Source organism: Ruditapes philippinarum, unplaced genomic scaffold, assembly GCF_026571515.1.
Source record: "Ruditapes philippinarum isolate M1 unplaced genomic scaffold, ASM2657151v2 ctg635_1_1_1_1, whole genome shotgun sequence".
Classification (NCBI taxonomy): Eukaryota; Metazoa; Mollusca; class Bivalvia; order Venerida; family Veneridae; genus Ruditapes; species Ruditapes philippinarum.
In genome coordinates this window covers 483,003-504,677 of record NW_026852468.1, presented here as the reverse complement: position 1 = coordinate 504,677, position 21,675 = coordinate 483,003, and the positions used below count along the sequence as shown (strand labels likewise).

Genomic DNA, 21,675 nt, shown 5'->3' with positions numbered 1-21,675 from the left:
ATGCAGACGTTTTCTTTCACAAAGAATAGGAAGTGTTTATTGGTCATAATTATTTTAAGGTTTATATACGTTTTTCATTAAAAAATACAGAACAGCACTTTTAAACGTTATTGATACATTTAGAAAGAGTTTAAGTTTTAGTCAATAGGGCATATCACTTACATGTGGGAGGGTCAGTGACAGAAACGCTAAATGAGGTTTTATATTTATATAGGACCTATGATAATAAACAAAACAGTTATAACAAATATCTTACAATAGACAATTCAATGCACATAAATTATCATAATTCACAAATACATTAAATTCAATTTTTACATTAATATCAACATTTCACATTTACTCCTGAATATCTATCATCTCTTGTCCTTCCTTTTGGTGAAACATTAGGGTATAGCTTGCGCAATTTGGAGGATATATATGACATACTATGAAACTAACAAGAACATCACTCTACTATATAATGCTTTAAATTTCTTCCGTCAAAGAACGGAATGAGCTTCCTTCAGATCTTCAATATGCCCCAACAGCATTCTATCCTCTTTCAATAATCGTCGTTTGAATAAAACAAAGTCCCCAAACTATTTCTGTACAGGTATTCGAAAATGGCAAATATACCATGCACTTGTTAGTATAAGCATATATATATTGACCCTTTTAATGAACTGATTTAGAACAGTATCATAATTGTAGCAGCATTTACTTACCTAATTTAATGAAGCAATTATTGACAATGTATCTGATTAATATCATGAATGTAACAGCAAGTACAATTTTTTCAAGGTAAAATATCATAATCAATCACCGTTCTCATTTCATGAAGCAATCATTGACCATTAAAATAATATATCATAATTGCAGTAGCAATTAATCACTTACCTGATTTTATGAAGAGTTCTTCCATAATTCATTTGATAAATCATGACTTCATTTGGTAAAATATCGTAATTGTAGTAGCAATCACTAACTTGATTTCGTGAAGCAATCATTGACAATGCACTCGATAAAATATTATAGTTTTAGTGCTCAGTAATCTCTAATATTATAATTATTAGGAAGTTGCCGATACCAAATCTTATAGTCATCTTCTATCAGCCTTGCTTAAGATGCTTCAGAAACCCATTTAAGATTAGGAGTCATGCAGTCATCAGTCAAATTTCTACTGGTATTACTAGTAAGCTATACTGGAAAGCCAATGCAAAGACAACAAAGTAAATTAAGAAAATATCCAAATATATTGTCATAATTATAATGCTTCAAAATAAATGGTCCACACTGGATGATAGGCAATCTTAAATATTGCCTGGTAAAATATGTCATGTACCTGTTTGCAAGAACATTTGTAAAATAAAAATATGGTATAAAAATATTATGGTAAGAAAAAAGAACACAAGTTGAATCTTGAACCAATTTTATTACACATAAATGCAAAAATTAAGATTGACATTCTTTAATAAATACAGCAAGTACCAATCTCAAGTGTTCCCTTTTATTATAAGTAAAAAGCACACCATAGGGATAACATTGTGTTGAATTGTTTTCAGAAACTAATTCATGTTTTGAATAGACTGCAATGAAAAAGAAGATAAATAACGGTTTACATTAAAAAGGAAAGAAATAGAAGTAAATAAAAACATTATGGTAATTATATGAATATATTTTATGGTAAGTTTTGCATGGTTTCAATTTTAAGTGCATTGATTGATTTATTAAACGTGAATTAATTTTCATTTATGTCAGATTTACGAAAATATATGAGACTAAGAGTTCAATAATCAAACAGCGCAAACAAAAGTCCTCTGTTTAAGGAAACAAGGGGGGGGGGGACTTTTTCATATTTAGTAATCTAAATTGAAACAAAAGGGTCTGAGGTACTATGTGTTATTCCTTTTATCATACCGCTCTTAATTATTTTAAAGTTCAACAATGAATAAAACCATATTGTTTAAATAAGAAAACGCAGTAAAGTATGGTGGCTGATTTGTGCCATTCGTGTTTTCGCCCCGCGTCCCCGCCAAGCGAAAAGTCGAGAATTAACAAGTTAAAATGGTGGGGGCGCGGAGCGAAAACACGCTAATTAGCGAGGGCGCGGGTGAAGTTTAAGAAATAAAACGGCGGGCCGCGGAGCGAACACACGCTGATTAGCGCCCCTGCGTGTTTTCGTTCCGCGACCCCGCCGTTTTATTTCTTCAATCGCGCTCCAACTTCAATCGCGCTCCGCGCCCCCGCAGAGCAAAATTTTATTTCTTTCACTTCGCTCCGCGCCCTTGCTAATTAGCGTGTTTTCGCTCCAAGCCCCCGCCATCTTAACTTTTTCGCTTGGCGGGCCGGGGTCGCGGGGCGAAAATACGAATGGTACAAATAAGCCAGCATAGTAAAGGGAACTAAAAATTTTGTCAGACAGCTTGTATAATGGTCGAAATTTTCGTGCACTTATTTTAATCGGACATTTATCAAACTGACTTTTATTGTTAAAGTAGCAAGCCTCCAGATTCATGCTAAGCTTCATTAAAAAATTGAAAATGTATTTAAATGTATAATATTGTGAAGAAACCAAAAGGAAGCAATTTACACATTATCAATGACACTTACAACCCACGTAAATTACCAAAAAGAGATAAAAAATATGAAAAAATAGCCTTCACTGTTTAAGTTACGCAATAGAAATATAGTTATAATTACTGAAAAATCAATCATTAATTGCACTTAACATGTAAATTATAACTTGAATATTGAATCTTTTAACTTTTTCTAAAATCTTAGTACATCTTTCTCAAGTTTTATTTTATAAAAAGTTCTTTTGCTCATCTGGTGGTATGCTGCTTTAAAATGGCTGTCTTAAATTTGATATAGACTCATATCTACATTTTATTTTATTCTTGTATTGGTTCTGCTGAGACAACCTTTTTGATGCTCAAATTTTATAAATACATGTATTCGCATGCTACACGCGTTGTTAAAGGCCGAATCCGATGTAATCTACCCAAACCCTTCAGCATTTACCTTCAAAGCAAAAAGTACCGTTGAAGTTTGCCAACAGATTTGTTTCAGAGCTAACAACACGCCTGAGCAGGTTGCATTGCAATTATCCTGCAAACTATAGCATACATGTACAGATTTTCCCCTTTAATGAGAGGACTATCGAGCTTATTGTTATTCCAATAATATTATCAAAGTAAGACGCTTATTAGAAAAATGAAACAACGTTTTAAACAGCCAAAAAGAGCGACATAATTTTCAGACGTTTAGTTTTCCATTTTTAGCGTCTTTTAGTCGTTGACCTACTTTTGGTAGACATTGACTACGTTTGATCAGAAGCTACGTTTAAATGAAGGGACTCCACTTTTTTTTTGACACAACGAGACATTTTGAGAAATGTTTCAACTGATGTAAGTATAGAGAAATTATTCGTGTGCATCCACTTACTCCGTTTTTTCCAGAGAAAATTACTTAATTAAACTGAAAAAAAAAGACTAAAACCGGACCAAGTGTACCATAAAATGTTGTTCCTGAGTATTTTTCTTAATTATATTTTGCATATTTGTCTGTTTTAATGTCAAAATTTGATTAGATGATTTATTGAAGAAATTCAAATTTTATGTACTTTGGCTTTGCGATCACAGAGGAGTTCCTTTAAACGACGTATTCATGAATGCATTAAGAAGGGTTCATCCTACCTTACAGATCCCGGACATGTCATTATTTATGTCCTTTCATGTTATAATCTGCCAAAAAGGTGATCTGTAATAATTCATTGAATGCTTCTAATCACGTACGTCTTCAAAAGAGGTTGCTGCCACAATTAATGATCATATCTTTCGGACGGGCTTGACTGACTGATCACGGACTGGTACTGGCGGATAGTCGACATGCAGAAGTCGAGTTTTTCACAGAAGAATTTCGAATGATATTGTAGCCAAATAATGGTGGTTACCTATTTTTTTTTATTTTTAATTTTTATATCGATGAAATAGAGATTTAAGAATTACATTATGATACATAGATTCAGCAAATGTTACAGAACAGAACATTCCTCAAGTTTAACTTTCGATGCTTGGTATCTTTTTTCAATTGCCAATATGAATCTGTCTGAAAAGTAAAAAGGTTTTCTGATAATAAACAACAATTTGTCAGGGAAAATGTAATAGCTTAACGTCAAAATTGTCGAGACCCAGTATAAGTCGCCCTCAGATGTCTGTCTAGCTGTTTAGGATCGAGACCCAAGATTAAAAATCAAAATGGCGGCCAAAATTCAAAATGGCCAAGATGGTCATCAAACTCTGGTATTTTGAGATACTCTTCTGTATATTTACAATATTTTGCAAAATAATGCAATATCTAGAGTTATGTGTTATCAAAGGTGCTTGTGGCATTTTTTTTAAATATATGGATATTTTATTGCATAAATAACAAGGTCCAACACATTTTAGGTCAAATCCATGCCATAAGCACCTTTGTGTGTTATTGCATGTTACATGACCTAATTCTATTTGATGGCTTTACCTTCCCCCACCTTTTTTGCTTTGTGACATTTTGTATTTAATATTTGTTTTTACCGTCTAACATTTACAATAAATCTTATTAAACGCTTCAAATCGGGGACGACAGACATTACAAAATATTGCTGAGTGAACAACTAAGATCGGGATATATTTCACCGAGTGAGCAACAAAAGGTATATTTCAAGAGTGGCGCAGACACGAGTGAAATATATTTCGATCTTACACTAAACTAAACACATTTTCTTTTTATTATATGCAAATAAACGTTTAAAAAGACGTTAATTTTTAACCTAATACTAATGAAAAGCGCGCCAAATAATAATATAATAATTAAGTTGGGCACGCTGGTATTTCACTGAAATTTCACTAATATATATTATGTCTATAAACCACCGAAAAGCATGTAATAAATAACGATTATATGTACTTTGACTCTAACGTTAGAGTCAATCCGTCAAATACAAGAATCGTTCAGATAATTTTACATACAAACCACTTTGTATGTTAAAAGTTAAAAGATTTCCCAGTAAAATTTCGAGCACAACCTTACATTATACATGAACGAGCGGACATCGGCATCCCTAAACAAATCTAATAAGACAGAGAATGGCTTCTACCAATAAGAAATGTTTTTACAATCTCAATCTAATATGGCGAACCGTTGATGTTTTTTTCCAAGTCGGTAAATAATGCTGTTTATTGAAATGTTATTCAAATTGGCTCTTATGCATTTAACCTTGCTTAAGTAAACTTCATTAAATTTAGTAAACCTGACCATGGTTTATTTCAAACCTTGTGGCCGAGGAGTTGGTTGCCTTTAATGGCTAAGGCTCACAGTTTATCCCCGCGTGACGTATAGAGGCGACTAACTGGGTTCAAACAACTGGAGTCTATGTATCTTTAAAGCTCCAACGGGTGAGGGTTTTTTACTTTGGTGTTGCTTTTAAGTTTGTAACATGTCCCGAGGAATACCAAAATTATCTTTCCTGTTTCGGCGCCATCATCAGAAGGATAATTAAGACAGAAGTTTCTAGGTGGGGTCTCTACCCTATTTGATTACTCAGACAAATATATATGCGTATATTACTCCGGCTTTGCGGTGCTCATGCTCTTTATTCGGATGAGTATATAAACAACGAAACACAAGTTACATAGCGACTAATCCAGTTGCCTCTTTGGCGCGGGTTCGATCCCCGGGAGATGCTTTGGTAGTTTAGCGCGGAGGAAGGTAGTCTAGTACTGGTGTAACTCTCCAGGAACGATGGTTAGGAAACCCCCCGCCTATATGACTGAAATACTGTTGGGAAAAGGCGTAAAATGATACAAACAAACATAGCGACTATGAATACAATTTGGACAAATATGACCTACCTTTATTGTTTTGTATTAATTAGATCGATTAATTACAGTTGATATCATTAGTCAGCACTAATGTTATTCAATTAGTGAAACAAAGTTCTTGTCCCGACAGTTGCAAAGTTTTCTGTAGTTTACTGACTGTAAAAATACTTGTAGTATAAATAATTTTATTGAGTAGTTATTCTTAAAAGAAAGAAATGGGGGCATTGAAAGCATACTTATTACAGGAATTGATGTATTATGACCAGTAAAATGAGCGAGTTATTGAAGAATTAAGTGTATAGAAACATCGGCAAACCTCACGATGATCGTTAACAAGAGTTTCAACTTAGTGTATCTTATTGCTGGTATTATGATAATGCAGGGCGTGATCAAAGGTAAGTGCATGTATAAATAATAATAATCTATAGTAACTTAAAAATTTGAAATTATTTGGATGTTAATAAAGTAAAGCTAACAATAACTAATCATAAATTGCATAACACTTTTTTTTCACCTTAACGGGTTATTATGTTTATCTGGTTAATATCATGATAATTATTATCATACATTGTTGTACTTATACTTTTATTGCACGAATAAACAACTGTCAAATTTGAATTGAACGATGTGCTAGGTTTTGCAGCTGTGTACAAGTCCAACAGAATCAAAATTGTTCTCAACATTGTTAAAAGACCTCTTTATTTCACATATTTTGACATTTCGACAGAACTTTGTTACTTCAAGTTTAATAAGGCGTGTAATTCTGACAATATTCATACATACTGTATATGTTCTTGTTATTTGTTTGGGTCGTCAGACCAAACAAATAATGGTAGCGAAATTTCAGACCCTGATGCTGTTAATTGCAATTGCCGAAAGTAGTCCGCTTTTTTGAAGCGGTTACTTCCCTTTATATGTACACTAACGCCGGAAAATTCAGGGGAGATCACTGCGTAAAGATGGTCAAATGCCAGGCGCATTAATTTTCAAGCAAAATAGTTCCCGAATTATCGAAGATTTCCAATATTGTTTTTTTTTCTTTGTAGATATACATGCTTATAGTAAGCTCCATAATTATTTACATCTGTGTTAAACAACAGTAAGCGTGGAATTAATAAGGTTACAAACCCTAATTTAGTATATGGTTTGCTTCAAGCCTTTAACATAAAACTTCAGCGTGGCCGAGGGGTTTGCGCCATCGCTTAGGAAGCGAGACCTCTGGAGGTCAAATCCAAGTTAAGGCAACTCATTTTTTTTCAAATTGTTTAAGTCAAATAAGCATTGAATTGAATATCAGTGTTGCAATTAGTCTTATAGCCGATTTACTACAATTTAAACGCTGGAAAGCATTGGTGGCGCTATACAAAAACCAATTGGTATATAATCTCACAACCTTCACCTTTCTGACATTCTGAGACCCAAACAAATTCAGCGCCTTCTGTGCTTTGATTTTAAACATTTTAGTTAATTGTAGTAATTATGCATGTATCTGTTATACTACTTGACTCATGCCAGAGTGGAGCATATAGTTTAAGAAATAAACTGAGTGGCAAAAATAATTACTTACACTCAACATTATTGGTACCATATACAGTAAGTTAAGTAAAGTGTAGAATTACAATATTTCAAGAAAAGATATTTTTTACGCAAGAAATTTTTACAAATTAAACAACTTAATTAAAAACGTATACATTAATTTACGAAACGCAATTAAATTCTTGCTATAATGCTATTAAAATTTAAACAACTAGAATACAAAAACTGTGATGAAAATGGAAAAAATGAAAGACGAATTAACTGAATCATGTGAATTCATATTGATAAGTTTTGTTGAGTTTATCCCAGCATAAAAAAGTTTTTTCTCTAAATTTTGTTTCAGATGTTACAGCGGAGGAGCAAAAGCGTCAGGTAAAGTTTCAGTTTCATAAGAATATATTTCAAATTTTTAACATTCTTTTTTTTCAAACATCAACTACATACACTGCCTTAATTTTTTTTATCTTGTACCAAACATGCATTTTATCGATAACAATTTAGCAAGTAATACTGGGCAAACTCTGCATTTCCAAAAACCTTTTTTGGTCGAATATGTAACAGTTTACAATACGGCAAATTCTGCATTTCCAAAAACTTATTTGGTCGATTGTGTATTAATTGACCCAAACAATACGGGGGAAATTCTGCATTTCCAAAAACTTATTTTGGTCGATTGTTTAACAATTGACCCAAACAATACGGGGGAAATTCTGCATTTCCAAAAACTTATTTTGGTCGATTGTTTAACAATTGACCCAAAAATACGGGGGAAATTCTGCATTTCCTAAAAAACTGTTTAGGGTCGATTGTGAAACAACTGTTCCAGGACTAACAATACGGGGCAAATTCTGCATTTCCAAACGTTCGTTACTCTTAATTTGTGCTATACAAACACGGTTGTTTAGTACCAAGCCTTTTACGGGCTAAAATGCACATACACATAGAAAATAGCTCCGTATATATTTAATAAAAATATAATAAGTTCGTGTCTGCGTACAGAAAAGGAGATATCAACATTCCTTTATGAATCATGTTGTTGAAAATTATAGTGATAAATAAATGTTTTGCTGTGGATCACGTGACTGACTGGTCCCCTTCATAAACGACGCATTATTTATTATTGTTTTAGAGCACACAGACGAAGATGATGATTGGAATGATTGCTGGGTTTTGTTTTATCACTGGACTCTCTGCTTTGATCATCACCGTCTGGTGTTGTTTATGTGGTAACGGATGTAGTAAAAAGAGCGGATCCGAGTCACAAGTGACACCGGTTATGGAACTTATAACGCAGAACATAGAAGCCAGACAAGAGTAGCTGTATACATTTTCACTTGTTACCATGACAATTATGACTAAAAATAAGTATCAATAATAAAGCAAAGAGAATAAAGTAACTATCAAAACATTTACACTGAAAAAATTGACTCTAAACTCAGTGACACATAAACAAGATATTTATGACTATATATATTATTTTTAAACTGTTCCCATAGCATTATATACATTTTGTTGATACGTCAATAATATGTCAAAAGGGGTAATGTTGCTTTCAATTCCACATACGATGTTTTATTCCCCATACGATGTTAATGACTGAATTTTTACCTAATAAAAAAGTATTACAGGCTCAAAGAAATTCATTTTACAATGTGTGTGTATATACATGTATATATATAAATGAAATTAACGTTATCTCGTGATTTCTTTTCTTTCTAAAATAAATGTAGGCTAAGCTTGAAGTTGACCAAAAAAATCAAACAACCTTTTAATAAGTTCACTTTTTCATAATCTTGTTAAATTTACGTCTTTATCTTTCACTCCCTGTAACAGCCATAGGTAATCGGCGCGTTGATTGGTCACTACCCCCGCACCCCCCTCCCCCCTCACCCCCACACCCACTCTACAGCCCTCCTACCTCTCAAAACCATGTAAAATACAGTATTTTTCATTTGAAACATGTTTTAATATATGGTTTATGCTTTTAATTCAATAACCTTCATTTCCTACAAAAAATAAAAATTGATACATATATATTTAGTAAAGGTATGCAACTCGCCCGCTCAATTTTCAGCACTCATCTTAATATGAACTCCATAACTTCAACATTTTTTCACCAGTTTTCAATATTTTGGTACCAAAATGGTAGGGAATTGATTACTCTTAAAGGAATTAAAGTTCTCATTACAATCATTTCAAGTTATAAGAAGATATGTAATCTCGAAGTCACCGCAAGTGTAACTCGACAGTGATCTGACCGCTGGGTTTTCTTCAAAATTACCCGACTAAACGGCAGTTTATTCGAAATGAATGCATATTTCATTGTATTGCGCATATAAATATAATCAAATTATATTATTATTTGTAATAACTGTTCAATCAAAACATCTTATAAAACTATAACAAACCTTTTTTCCTATATGTTAAATTCCAAATTATAATGCAAGTAATAGTTCTACAGAGTGCTCTCCCCTTCATTTTTTGTACGGAGTATTTTCATTGGTCTAAGGTTTTCATACGACCAATGAAAATACTCCATACGAATGCTTCCGTTTATACATGTGTACTTTCATTTTGGATTGGAGAATTTGGCATATCGGAAAAAAGGTTTGTTATAGTTTTATTAGCTGTTTTGATTGAACAGTTATTACAAATAATGATATAATTTGATCATATTTATATGCGCAATACAATGAAATATGCATTCATTTCGAATAAACTGCCGTTTAGTCGGGTAATTTTGAAGAAAACCCAGCGGTCAGATCACTGTCGAGTTACACTTGCGGTGACTTCGAGATTACATATCTTCTTATAACTTGAAATGATTGTAATGAGAACTTTAATTCCTTTAAGAGTAATCAATTCCCTACCATTTGGTACCAAAATATTGAAAATTGGTGAAAAAATGTTGAAGTTATGGAGTTCATATTAAGATGAGTGCTGAAAATTGAGCGGCGAGTTGCATACCTTTACTAAATATATATGTATCAATTTTTTATTTTTTGTAGGAAATGAAGGTTATTGAATTAAAAGCATAAATCAAATATTACAACATGTTTCAAATGAAAAATACTGTATTTTACATGGTTTTGAGAGGTAGGAGGGCTGTAGAGTGGGTGTGGGGGTGAGGGGGGAGGGGGTGCGGGTTAGTGACCAATCAACGCGCCGATTACCTATGGTAACAGCATGTCCTTTTTTCAATTGGTATTCTTCACCTTAATTAAAAGACATGCAAACACAATTGGAATACATTTAATAGGAACTAAAACTATAAATGTAAACAAAACAAACTTAATTTGTTTATTCAATATCACTAGTAAAATAACTGTCACTAATTAGATATGGACCCTGAACTTGGTAATCTTAGTTACTTCTCAAAGATAAATATTATTATTTTGTCTGTGTTTACTTGATGCCTCTGTAATGTATATCTTTAACTGTTCCAAAAATCTGAATCAGATTTCATCAATTTCTTCGACGTTTCTTTCTCTGAAATGTACATAAATATCATGTTACGAAAATTCATAAAATGTAATATAACAATTACGGACCATGGCATCATTGTGCATTACTTACAATGACATTCTTTTAACAGTTTTGAAAGAAAAATAAGTAAGTATACCTATATCGAAGATGTATGGCAAATACATGATAGAAGCGATTTGATATACAATAGAGTTGTTTTAGAGGATTTTAATTATTGAATTTTACAAAATCGTTTATGCTTTATAATGATGTCAAAGTAACGATAACACGTCCTATGAACCAAACAACTTTTGTAACCCATAACTTCACAAAATAGTATAAAACGTTGAATGAATGTGTATATTAATAAAGCATGATTGTATCTTATATGAATACATTTGTGTAAAAAATGTATGACCGAAATATTTGATTAAATGTGATAAAAATTACTGAGTTGTGGTTTGGGCTCATCGTATACAGCTGCTCGAGGGACACCAGCTTTCCTGACTGTAGGACCACGTGCTACAAATTCCCCTTTAGCTTTGAGTCTCGCCCACAACATAGGTGGCGCTGCCGCATCCTCGTCATCATCCTCCCTGTGTTGGAGAGCAGTTGTAACATCTTCATCATCATCTGAGTCTTCATTCATCTCATCCATCTCTTCCTGTAGCAGTAGACCACGGTAGTACCTTCTCTTTTCTCTACAGTATCAATAAATGGTTAATACCATGAATAATAATTATGCAGTTGTGGACTCAAGTAACTTCTGTATTTTAAAATGTTATCTAGGTAAAGAAAGGCGTAGTTTTTATTAACTATCTCACAGAACTCACTCCTTTACATTCAAATTGTTTGCGCTCTTGTTTTTTTTTCTATTTTATTTTCTTTATTTTATATTATCAAGTAATAATATATATCCAATTCCAAATAATTTACCTTGTCTGTTGTTATAAGATATTTCTTTACCAACAGAGGCAATATCAACACTTGATTTGACTTGCAATAATAATTTTAACTTTTCATTGGTAGCAACACGTGCTTTATTCACTAAAATTGTTCGTGGTTAACCTTTCTTTTGATGTTTTATTTAGGAAATAGATATCAATTCTGAGTGCATTGTTGTAGAATAATGCACGGTTTGAGTTCAAATGCGCAGTAATATAATCACGAAGGCCGATAGGCCTGAGTGATTAATTACAAAGCATTTGAACGAAAAACGTGCATTATTGTACAATAATGCACGAAGAATTAATATCTATTTCCATTCTTAACACGTCAAGAAAAAATATAATTATTATTATAAAGTTGGACTTTATGTTTGGTGGTTAAATTTGTTTTCGCCTAAGAGTTTCCAATAGAAACGTTCTTTAAAGGCTATTCCAGTGGGTTGAAAAAAACTGTCGTTAAATCTACCGTGTGTAGAAACATTTTGAGAACAACGAATTTTGAAAACGTTGATAAAACTTTGTTTGTTTATTTTATTTAACTCTATAATTTTTCAAGCGAAATATAAATTATTAAAAGTTAAATAAATGTTAAACTTAAATCGTTTGCGACATTAAAATAGCGTTCTTGATTTGATTGTTTTGCACGTGCTGTTTGGCGCTAAATTGTGACGTCACGTAAACAACACTTTAAACGTCTGTACAGCGTTAACGACTGAATTAAAGATATTGGTGTTCGGATTAATTTTCTTAGTTATACCATTTTCTTTCATTGTAGATAGTTTTCACAACAAAATTCGACAAAAAATTGTTTTTATTTATCAGATTTTTCAAACAAAATGGCGCCCTCAATGTGAAAATACACAGGGAGATAATAAGAACGGCGAGTGCATTGTTGTAGAATAATGCACGCTTCGGGCCTTCTTTGTTTATAAAGAAAAATTTCCGATAGTGTTAGAATTATCTTTATATATATCCCGCCATTTCAAAGTAAGTTTTGTATATGCATTTCGGACACAAATTCATGTATTTGACACCATCGATACTTATTAGAATATCGATTAACTCAAATCTTCTTTTAGTTATTGATCAGTCTTTATTCCTAATATCTTTTGCGGCACTAAAAATTCCACATCTGTTTATCATCATACACTAACATATTTATTACATTTTTTTATGTTGTCTAGTGAAAATTTTGAATACTTCATCGACCTCATACAAGTTCAGACGCCACATCGGACACTATGTTAAACTATTCTGCCAACATGTTTATCTTACCTTCTTGTCATACTCTTCAATCCCAGCAGACGTTTACGGCACCAGGGTATACACCATCTAAACCTTTTTATCTGGATACTGTACATCATCATAAAACCACAGACAATAACTAGCAACAACACACCGAATGTAAGAACCACTGTTAGCCATGCAATGTTCCTGTTGTCCTCAATAAACGTGAAAGGTCGGTCTGTAGTCACTGGTACCACCGTAGATGTCTAGGTAAATGATAACTCTAGGTAAATGATAACGAGTGCCATTACAAAAATAATGATTGACATATTGTTTGAACATGAAGGGACCCTGTTTATACCGGCATATTTTCTGCTACGATTTGTATCTAACGAACTTATGTTTCATGATAATATACGACCTCACCAATACCACGGATTTATATAAATCCGTGCCAATCGCTAGTGATTTCCGAATTCGGTATGAATCTAATTTCATTTATTGAATTATTCCAAGATTGAATTAAATGTAGATATATAGATCAGAAAAGCTTGTTAGTCAACGGGTCATTCAAGGCAAGAGTTCATTGGTTCGGCTTTACCAAACAACATTTGGCACTTGTTTGTCCGACCCTGGCTTAGGAAAATGCACCCATGCACTGTGGCATGTAAGCATATGAGTCAATTAATCATTTTAATTTTTCTCTACATTCTACTTTCTTCTTCCAAAAATAATGAATATCTCGAAGAAAAACATCGATTAAAATTAAAATTACTGACATTTGTAAGTTAATCTTCATTTAGAAAATTAGCGTCCATTGAACACATAATCCATGTATATAAATGAGTTTTATTACAATTTATAGGAAATAAAGATATGAGTATTTTGACACTATAAAAATTCGATCAATTCATTTACAATCATCTCGGTGTTTTAAAAAACGTGCAATTATTTATAGATTTCTTCCTGCAACATATTACAATATAAGATAGATATTTTATAAGATTTTATTTGAACTAGTCGGCACGATCTAAGCTTACCGGTAGTAAACAAATATTCGGAGTTCTGCATGACGTACTTACCCCAGAAATGAATAAGGTAACCGTTGCCGTATTTGACCGACGTAGTTCGTCTCTATCTACATTGTTCTCAGCTCTTATAAGCAATACATAAGAGACGTCATAGTAGAAATACGCAGACGTCCATGACTCATTCACGTAAATATTTCCTGTAAGTGATAATTATCAACATTTGAGCCGTGTCACAACAAAATCAACATAGGGGGTTTGCGACCAGCATGGATCCAGACCAGCCTGTGCATCTGCGCAGTCTGATCAAAATCCATGCTGTTCGCTTACAAACCCTATAGCAAGTAAAGAAACTGATAGCGAACAGCATGGATCATGATCAGACTGCGCGGAAGCGCAGGCTGGTCTGGATCCATGCTGGTCGCAAACGCACTTTGTTGGTTTTGTCATGACGCGGCTCATTATGTGTAGAACGAAATCTATAATTGGACACTTCGTTTTATTTAGTTTAATTATAAGCTCTCTAAAAAAAATTTGTTACACAGCTAAACAAGTAACATGGATTTAAATGTTTATTTTGAAGATCACTGTTGCAACTGAATTCACTTGTATTTGGAATAGAATTCGAAATAAAAAATAGACTTTCATATATAAATTTATAAGGCTGTTACTTTCGTCTATCTTTCATCGCTGTATATATTCAGGTTTTGCCAAACAATAGTAAAACATTCCCGTAACATTCATACAGCAATGTATAATTATCAATACCAACAGGTCACCTTTATATGTTCCGCTGACGATTTGCATTGTATGAATCCGTGATGAAGTGTAATAGATTTAAACACGATTGTTGCTTGCTAAACAATGTAAGATATTCTATGAATACAAACATGTACACATAATCATTTCATGGCATGATTATCAAAACATTCTTAGACAAAAACTTGGTTCAATTGCTTTTATCTTTTTCTTTTACAACTTAAAATTATCCTTTGGCTAAACGCCATACACTTAAATCTTGCTGTTTCTATGACTTAATGATATGGTATTACGTGGCACTAACGCAGTAAAGGTCACATGACGACTTTCCAGCTTTACCGGTAGAGGAAGACGTCCGATGCCCCTTCGTGAATAATTTCAATAACGGACGGGATTCTAAGCAGAAACACCGACGGAGTTCAAGAGGACAAGTGATTTGAAGTCAAAGGCCTTCACCACACGGCCACGGACGCCCCCCTTTAGTTTCTATAGTAACTAACTCACAATAATCTTAGGACGAAAAAGTACAAAGTCAAAACATAATACAGACCAATAGCAACTTTAAGGGCAAATCATATTTTTCAAGCTTTTTACTCGAAAACTTTACATCTCACAGAGAATTTGTCTGTAAGATATTGCCGTTGATGATTATGTGTAGGAAGTGATATTAAAAAAAAAGATTTCAAAAATGATCAAATTTTTAACCTTTGTGTTTCTTTACGTCTGGAGATGGTATTTACTGATAATGATAATGATGATGATGATAATAATGATGATAATGATGATGATGATAATGATGATGATGTCATGATGACGATATGATAATGGTATGATGATAATAACAACGATATGATGATGATATTGTATAATGATGATATCATGATGATGATGATGACAACGACGACGAAGTTGATGATGGAAATAAGATGACGACGACAAAGATAATACGATGATGAGCCAGACAAACAACGAACTTTTACCAAAGTCATTTATCAGAATGAAATCTTTAGGAAAAGGTGATGAGAGGATCCTGTAGTGGATTTGGTTATATTCAGCTGATCTGTCGCCATCCGTGGCAGTAACTTGACCAACAAATCTACCCGGTTCTAGGTTTGGTGTTTGAAATATATAGTTATCAGTTTGGCTGAAGAAGATAGGTCTGTTGTCATTGTTATCCTGAAATATAAGAACATGCCAAGATGATGTAGCTACTGTCATGTCTAATTCTATATTTCAGAAACAAACATCCGCAAATACACTCTGTGTGTTTCTTTTCTTTCTTCTATTGAGTATACCACAATCGAATTAGATATTCATTGTACATTTTGCATTTGATTACATCATATTATATACTTAATGTCCAGCAAATCAGGCATTTGCAGTTGATTTTACACAATGTTTTATTAAAAAGTCTAAAAAAATGTATAAGTCTATATTAAGACAAGGAAATGCTTAAAAAATTTAAAATGTATTGGATACTGAATTAGGTAACAAATTCAGGAATCTACTTTAATGTGAATGGTAATGAATTTGATATTTCAAATTCTACCATCAGCTCTCTTTACTGCATTACTGAAGAATAAGTTTTGAAGCATAAATTAACAAGCATTGCACAGTAAAAAATTAGAATAAAGGTTTCAGAAAATGATATCAGAATATTTTCGGAGAAATCACTTTAGAAGTACATGTATTTGATTATTGCAGATATTCCGTCGTCTACGAAAAATAATTTTGCTATCTTTATATTAAAACAAAAGTCATCAATATAAAATTTAAACTTCATCAATACTTTCAAAACTTTTTGATAAATGCTATTTTTATAACTTCAGGTCAAGTTCAGTTCTTTATATATCTTACTTATATAGTCATGTATGCTGTTTGTTAATAAGTTCTGTTAAACTAAACTTCTCTTTATAAAAAAAACATACACACACATTTAAATTGTATTAAACCTACATGTAAATCAATCTCTAGCGTTGTCGTCCCCGTTAGTCCGGCCTTATCTGTTACTGTGACAATACAGTTAAATGGGCCAGTAAAGTTGGCCGTGTCATAATCAAACTTCGTGAAGAATTTTATCGAGGCGTCAGTCCTGTTCATACGGAAATATCGAGTATAATCTCCACAGTCCATCGTATACACGTGGGTATCTAAAGGTGTGGCAATATCGTTATCGGGATCACTCATAACCGGATTCCAGTCTCCAATATCAGCCTCCCTCTGTACAAAAATATCGTTTTTAATTTTTTTTTGAAAGCGTCAAAGAATCATTTTAAGATGTTTTACTTTCTTATTTCAGAAGATCCATGCTTAAGAATTCTTGTATGACTGAAGAAATAAATGAATGCGCAGTGTTATGTGTAAGGCTTTATGTGTTCCTGAATTGCTCAGTAGTAGAGCGAAGGACAGATAATCGCGCTGTCGTTGGTTCGATACATAGTCATGCCACTTAAACTACATGTATCATTTTTAATAATTTTATTTATTTGATGTTTATATAATTTTTCATGTTCGTTCATCTTATACCAAGAAAGTTCTGTTCATGTTCATTCTGAAATATTCTTTCTCTAAGTAGTTTAGTATACTAGAATGTTCATTGAAAGTATATAATGCAGGGATCAGGTGATCTAATAATTCATCTGCTTACTTTATTCTTTAATTGAGTATTTTATGTGCAAACTCCGTTTAACTTAATGGTTTTAAAAGTAGGTGGGGTATTGTTTATATTATTTTTAATCTCAGTGATAAAGCTTTTACCGTTCAATATAAAATTCAAGATTGAATTACCTTCTAGCGGTAAACTTTATCCACATTTTTTGTATGTCTGTTTATAATTGTCATCTACTGTTAACGTCAATTTCTAAAGATATTGGATAATTTGGCTGATAGTGAGTTACCGGCATGTTTACAACATTTATGTGTACCTGTTACGTTTATGTCTATTACGTCATTGAATTATGCGTTCTACGTCATTGATTTCTCGTCGGCGTTTTTCTTATTGGTAAACATTGGGTTTTGACAGTTGACAGACGATGTTTTACAGAATATGTCATATCTTAGGTAATTGCTTTTATTATGTAATATTTTGTATATCCTCTTTAATTGAACTTGAAAGATAATCTTTGAATATGTTTGTATGTATTTCTGCAGAATTCTGCTGAATTCTGCCACTGTTATTTATGACATCACACTTTCTGCCAAATTCTGCAATTCTAGCGGAATTCTTCTAGTATAAATATAGATGTTTTCGAATATGAAGTCAGATGAGATTGAGATAAGATGAGATTGAGATAAGATTAGATTGAGATTGAAGTTGACTCTGAGAATTCAGAGATAAAAGTTAGTTTTGATAATTCCTTTATAGTAAATAAGTTGATTATTGGGGTGGAAAATAGAATAAAATAACATTGACAGAGAGAATCTACATTGTAAATGAATATCAGAACATAAAATAGAAAGATAATTTAACAGAGATATTAATTGAGAATAGAATCTAATAGAAATTGTGAAAAGAAGAGATATAGTTTATAAATGACTATTATTGATAGATGTTAAAGACATAATTATTTTTATATATGATATTTGTTCTAACTGTTCAATAAATATTCTTACATTTTAAAAGTTTAAACAAAGACTTTTCCTACTTATATCCATTTATTTAAAGATTGTTTAAACCCCAAACAGTGTTGCGACTTATACGCTACCAAAGTAAAAGTTTAAAATATGAAAGTCGCCACAATATAGGATGAATGTTTGCACTTCGAGGCGTGCTAATTTGTGATATTGTGTGATATCGATATACGGATTGTGTACTATTGTACTGCTAACATAGTAATATATAAGTTTTGATTCTGTAAATCTGTGTGGGACATATTGGACATTTTGGACATATTGTGATATTCTGCTGGACATTGATAAATTTGAGTTGTGGACAATTAAATTTTGTTAACAGATTGGCGATACTCCTTCAACTATACACGAACAGATTAAATTAACACAGGGCAATGAATCTCCCGGCAGGTTTTAAATTTGGCGTAAACAATTCAACGTCGGAAGGAAAGGAAGAAGCAGAAAGCGGAACAGATAGTGACGTCAACTGAAAAAGCTCTGCTAAAGGATTACTTAATATCACATAATTAACAACTGCAGATAAAAATATTGTCATGTCGTGAATACTTTAGTTCAAATCTCAGTGCATATATAAACAATCACAAAAACCAAACTATATTTTGCTCAGTTTGTTTGCTTGCTTGTTTAAGTGGGTTTTATGTCACACCGACACAGTATAGGTCATATGGAGATGTTCCAGCTTTACTGGTGGAGGAAGACCTCAGATGCCCTTCCGTGCATTATTTCTTTAGACATTTTTCAGTACGATTTTTGTATAGCAACGTATGCGCATTCTGCATAGGACAAAAGCGCAATAACGATAGCATACATTTAGCGCACTTAAAGCCCTTAAAAGGCGTGATTTCAAGTTATGTCAAATACGTTAGCATACATTTAACGCACTTAAAGTCTTTCAAAGGCGAGCTTTCAAGTTATGTCACCCAGAAACGGTGGTCCAGTAACGGAAATGGAGGCGAAACCTTTTTTTTATCAGAAGAAAGGTGAACAGAAGTTTGGATGTTTTTAGAATGTGTGTGTGCTTTTTTGTGTTATTTTTTTTCTATTTCATGATATTTAAACCTCATAACATTTTTGTTGTTTTTTTTTCTTTCTCTTATAATATTGTCATCTAAATACCTTAATATCAATTTAAATTCAAATCTATATATATAGAAACAAACTGTAAATATTGCTCTGATGATGTGCAAATAATATATATTTTCTTGTTTCTTCGCCTAACACATTAATTACGTAAACAAGTTTTGTATCTTTATAATGACCATTTTGTTATTTAAACTTGCCTGGGGAGGGCCTTCATTAATGTTGGTAAAACTTGTGGCCCAATCCATTTGCTTCAAACTGTTAACATACATGTTTCCTTATCCGTATTTGTATTAATGTAATCTTTATGTTACATGTACATGTTTCAAGCAATAAAATATGATTAAATCAAATCAAAATCCAGAAAAAAGAAATTGTGGGATGAATGAAAGCGGTAAGTACTTAAAATGTGAATTCATATTTATAACAAATATCCAAATTAGCAGGACTTGTAATTCTACCATTAAAGAGACTAAGATTCCAGCTTTTAAATAACAAGTTTACATAAAGATCAAAACAAGTGACCTTACATGAAAAAAAACTACAAATAAACATATTTGTATCTTCCATCGAATATAATACGGAAGCATGTTTGGACACTTATAGCCTGAGACAAGACAAATGTAAATACAACTGAAATAGAAAACTCGAATACAGGAAAAAAATGAAAGAACACGTGTTTCAAGTTGCAGAGCTACAAGATCAAGTTTACACATTAACATGTTTAATAAGACAAAAGAAGATTCACAAAGTTAGAGGATTTTAAGTCTGGTGTTCTTGTTTTTTTTTTTGATGTTTTTTTGTTGTTGTTGTTTTTTCATGTTAGGTCAAATGTTTCGTTCTATGTGTAAGTAAACTTGTTATTTAATAGCGGAAACTTTCGTTGAAAAGATTGGATTTAGAGGCATATTATTTGCAGTACACGGATACAATTAAAATGCTAGGCATCCATGTTTGCATTTTCAAAAGTAGATTTTAAAAGGAACAGTTTACATGTCTGGAATTATGGCAACGAACGCCCTCCATATTATTTCAGGCACGAACGTGCACCTAAGAAGAACCACCGACGTTCCGTAAGCTAGCTGGATAGCTTCCTGACATGAAAGTGTCAAAAGTCCCTGTTGGGATTCGAACCAATAGCGATGAGGGGCAAGTTGTTTGAAGTCAACGACCTTAACCACTCGGCAACGGACGCCCCTTTATTTTGCTCAGTACAGAATTTGTTGTGACATATTGTAATACTTATAGTAAATACACCATACCCAGCCTTGCTCTATTGGTTCAAATGAATATTTCGTTTGGTGAAAATACGGAGCCTCGTTCACATTCCGGATGTGGATTGTCAACGTTCCTGTTGCGGTATCGAGGCTATCAGATACTGTTATTGTCGCAATTGCTGTCCAACTAGGGTCCAGCTCTTCATAATCCAAGATATTATATTCAGTTGTAAGAACACCGGCTGAAAACAAAACACGCACAGAAGTTTTAACAAGAGCAATGGAATGTGAGAGTTCATGTAATAGTGAAGAAAGTCATCATTTCCATTTATCATTTATTTCACTACTTAAAAATGTTACACAATTAATCGTTTTCAATTCAGGTCAAACAGAATATGTTCTAACAATCATGCATAAAAGAGAGACAAACGGAATCCGTAAAGAACAACCGAAGCGACAAAAATGTTGATGATAAACGGTAGTGGTAATTTCAAGTGTTCTGAAAAATATCAGATTTCCAATATAACTGCCATTGTAAGATCTGGAAAACAAATTATAATATTACCATATTACATGTGATATTCTAAGGAGTACACTTCTCGATTCCTAGTACTAATTTCTCTTTGAGAATCTGATCTGTATAATATACGTACTTGATACATTTAATCCAAAATAGTTGGTTGCCCAAGTTTCGTCATATGTCACATGGACGGTGTGGGAATCTGTTGTATCGATATCAACATATTGTATCGTATACACAGTCGTTCCGAGCGGCGTCCCCTCGTGTACCGCTATAGGATCGGTCAATCCGAGATTTACAATCATTGGAACATCATTTATATCTGATAATATACAATAATCAATATTTTTTGTAGTTAAAATCAACATTTTAGATATACATTTTGCTAGTTTTTTTTAAAAAGCAAGAGTCAGACTTTAAAAT

The 21,675-nt window shown here is 32.7% G+C and overlaps 1 protein-coding gene across 1 annotated transcript; it reads right to left on the bottom strand.

The window, feature by feature from the left end:
• Window positions 1-10,665: 10,665 nt before the first annotated feature.
• LOC132713657 (protocadherin-11 X-linked-like) lies at window positions 10,666-21,569 on the bottom strand. The gene is made up of 8 exons (XM_060696310.1): window positions 21,386-21,569; window positions 20,778-20,974; window positions 16,762-17,025; window positions 15,786-15,981; window positions 14,101-14,246; window positions 13,067-13,284; window positions 11,295-11,545; window positions 10,666-10,868 (listed from the first exon to the last, which is right to left on the bottom strand). The coding sequence occupies exons 1-8, from the start codon at window positions 21,555-21,557 to the stop codon at window positions 10,813-10,815; spliced, it is 1,500 nt and encodes a 499-aa protein (XP_060552293.1). The 5' UTR covers window positions 21,558-21,569; the 3' UTR covers window positions 10,666-10,812.
• Between the last annotated feature and the right edge of the window lie 106 nt (window positions 21,570-21,675).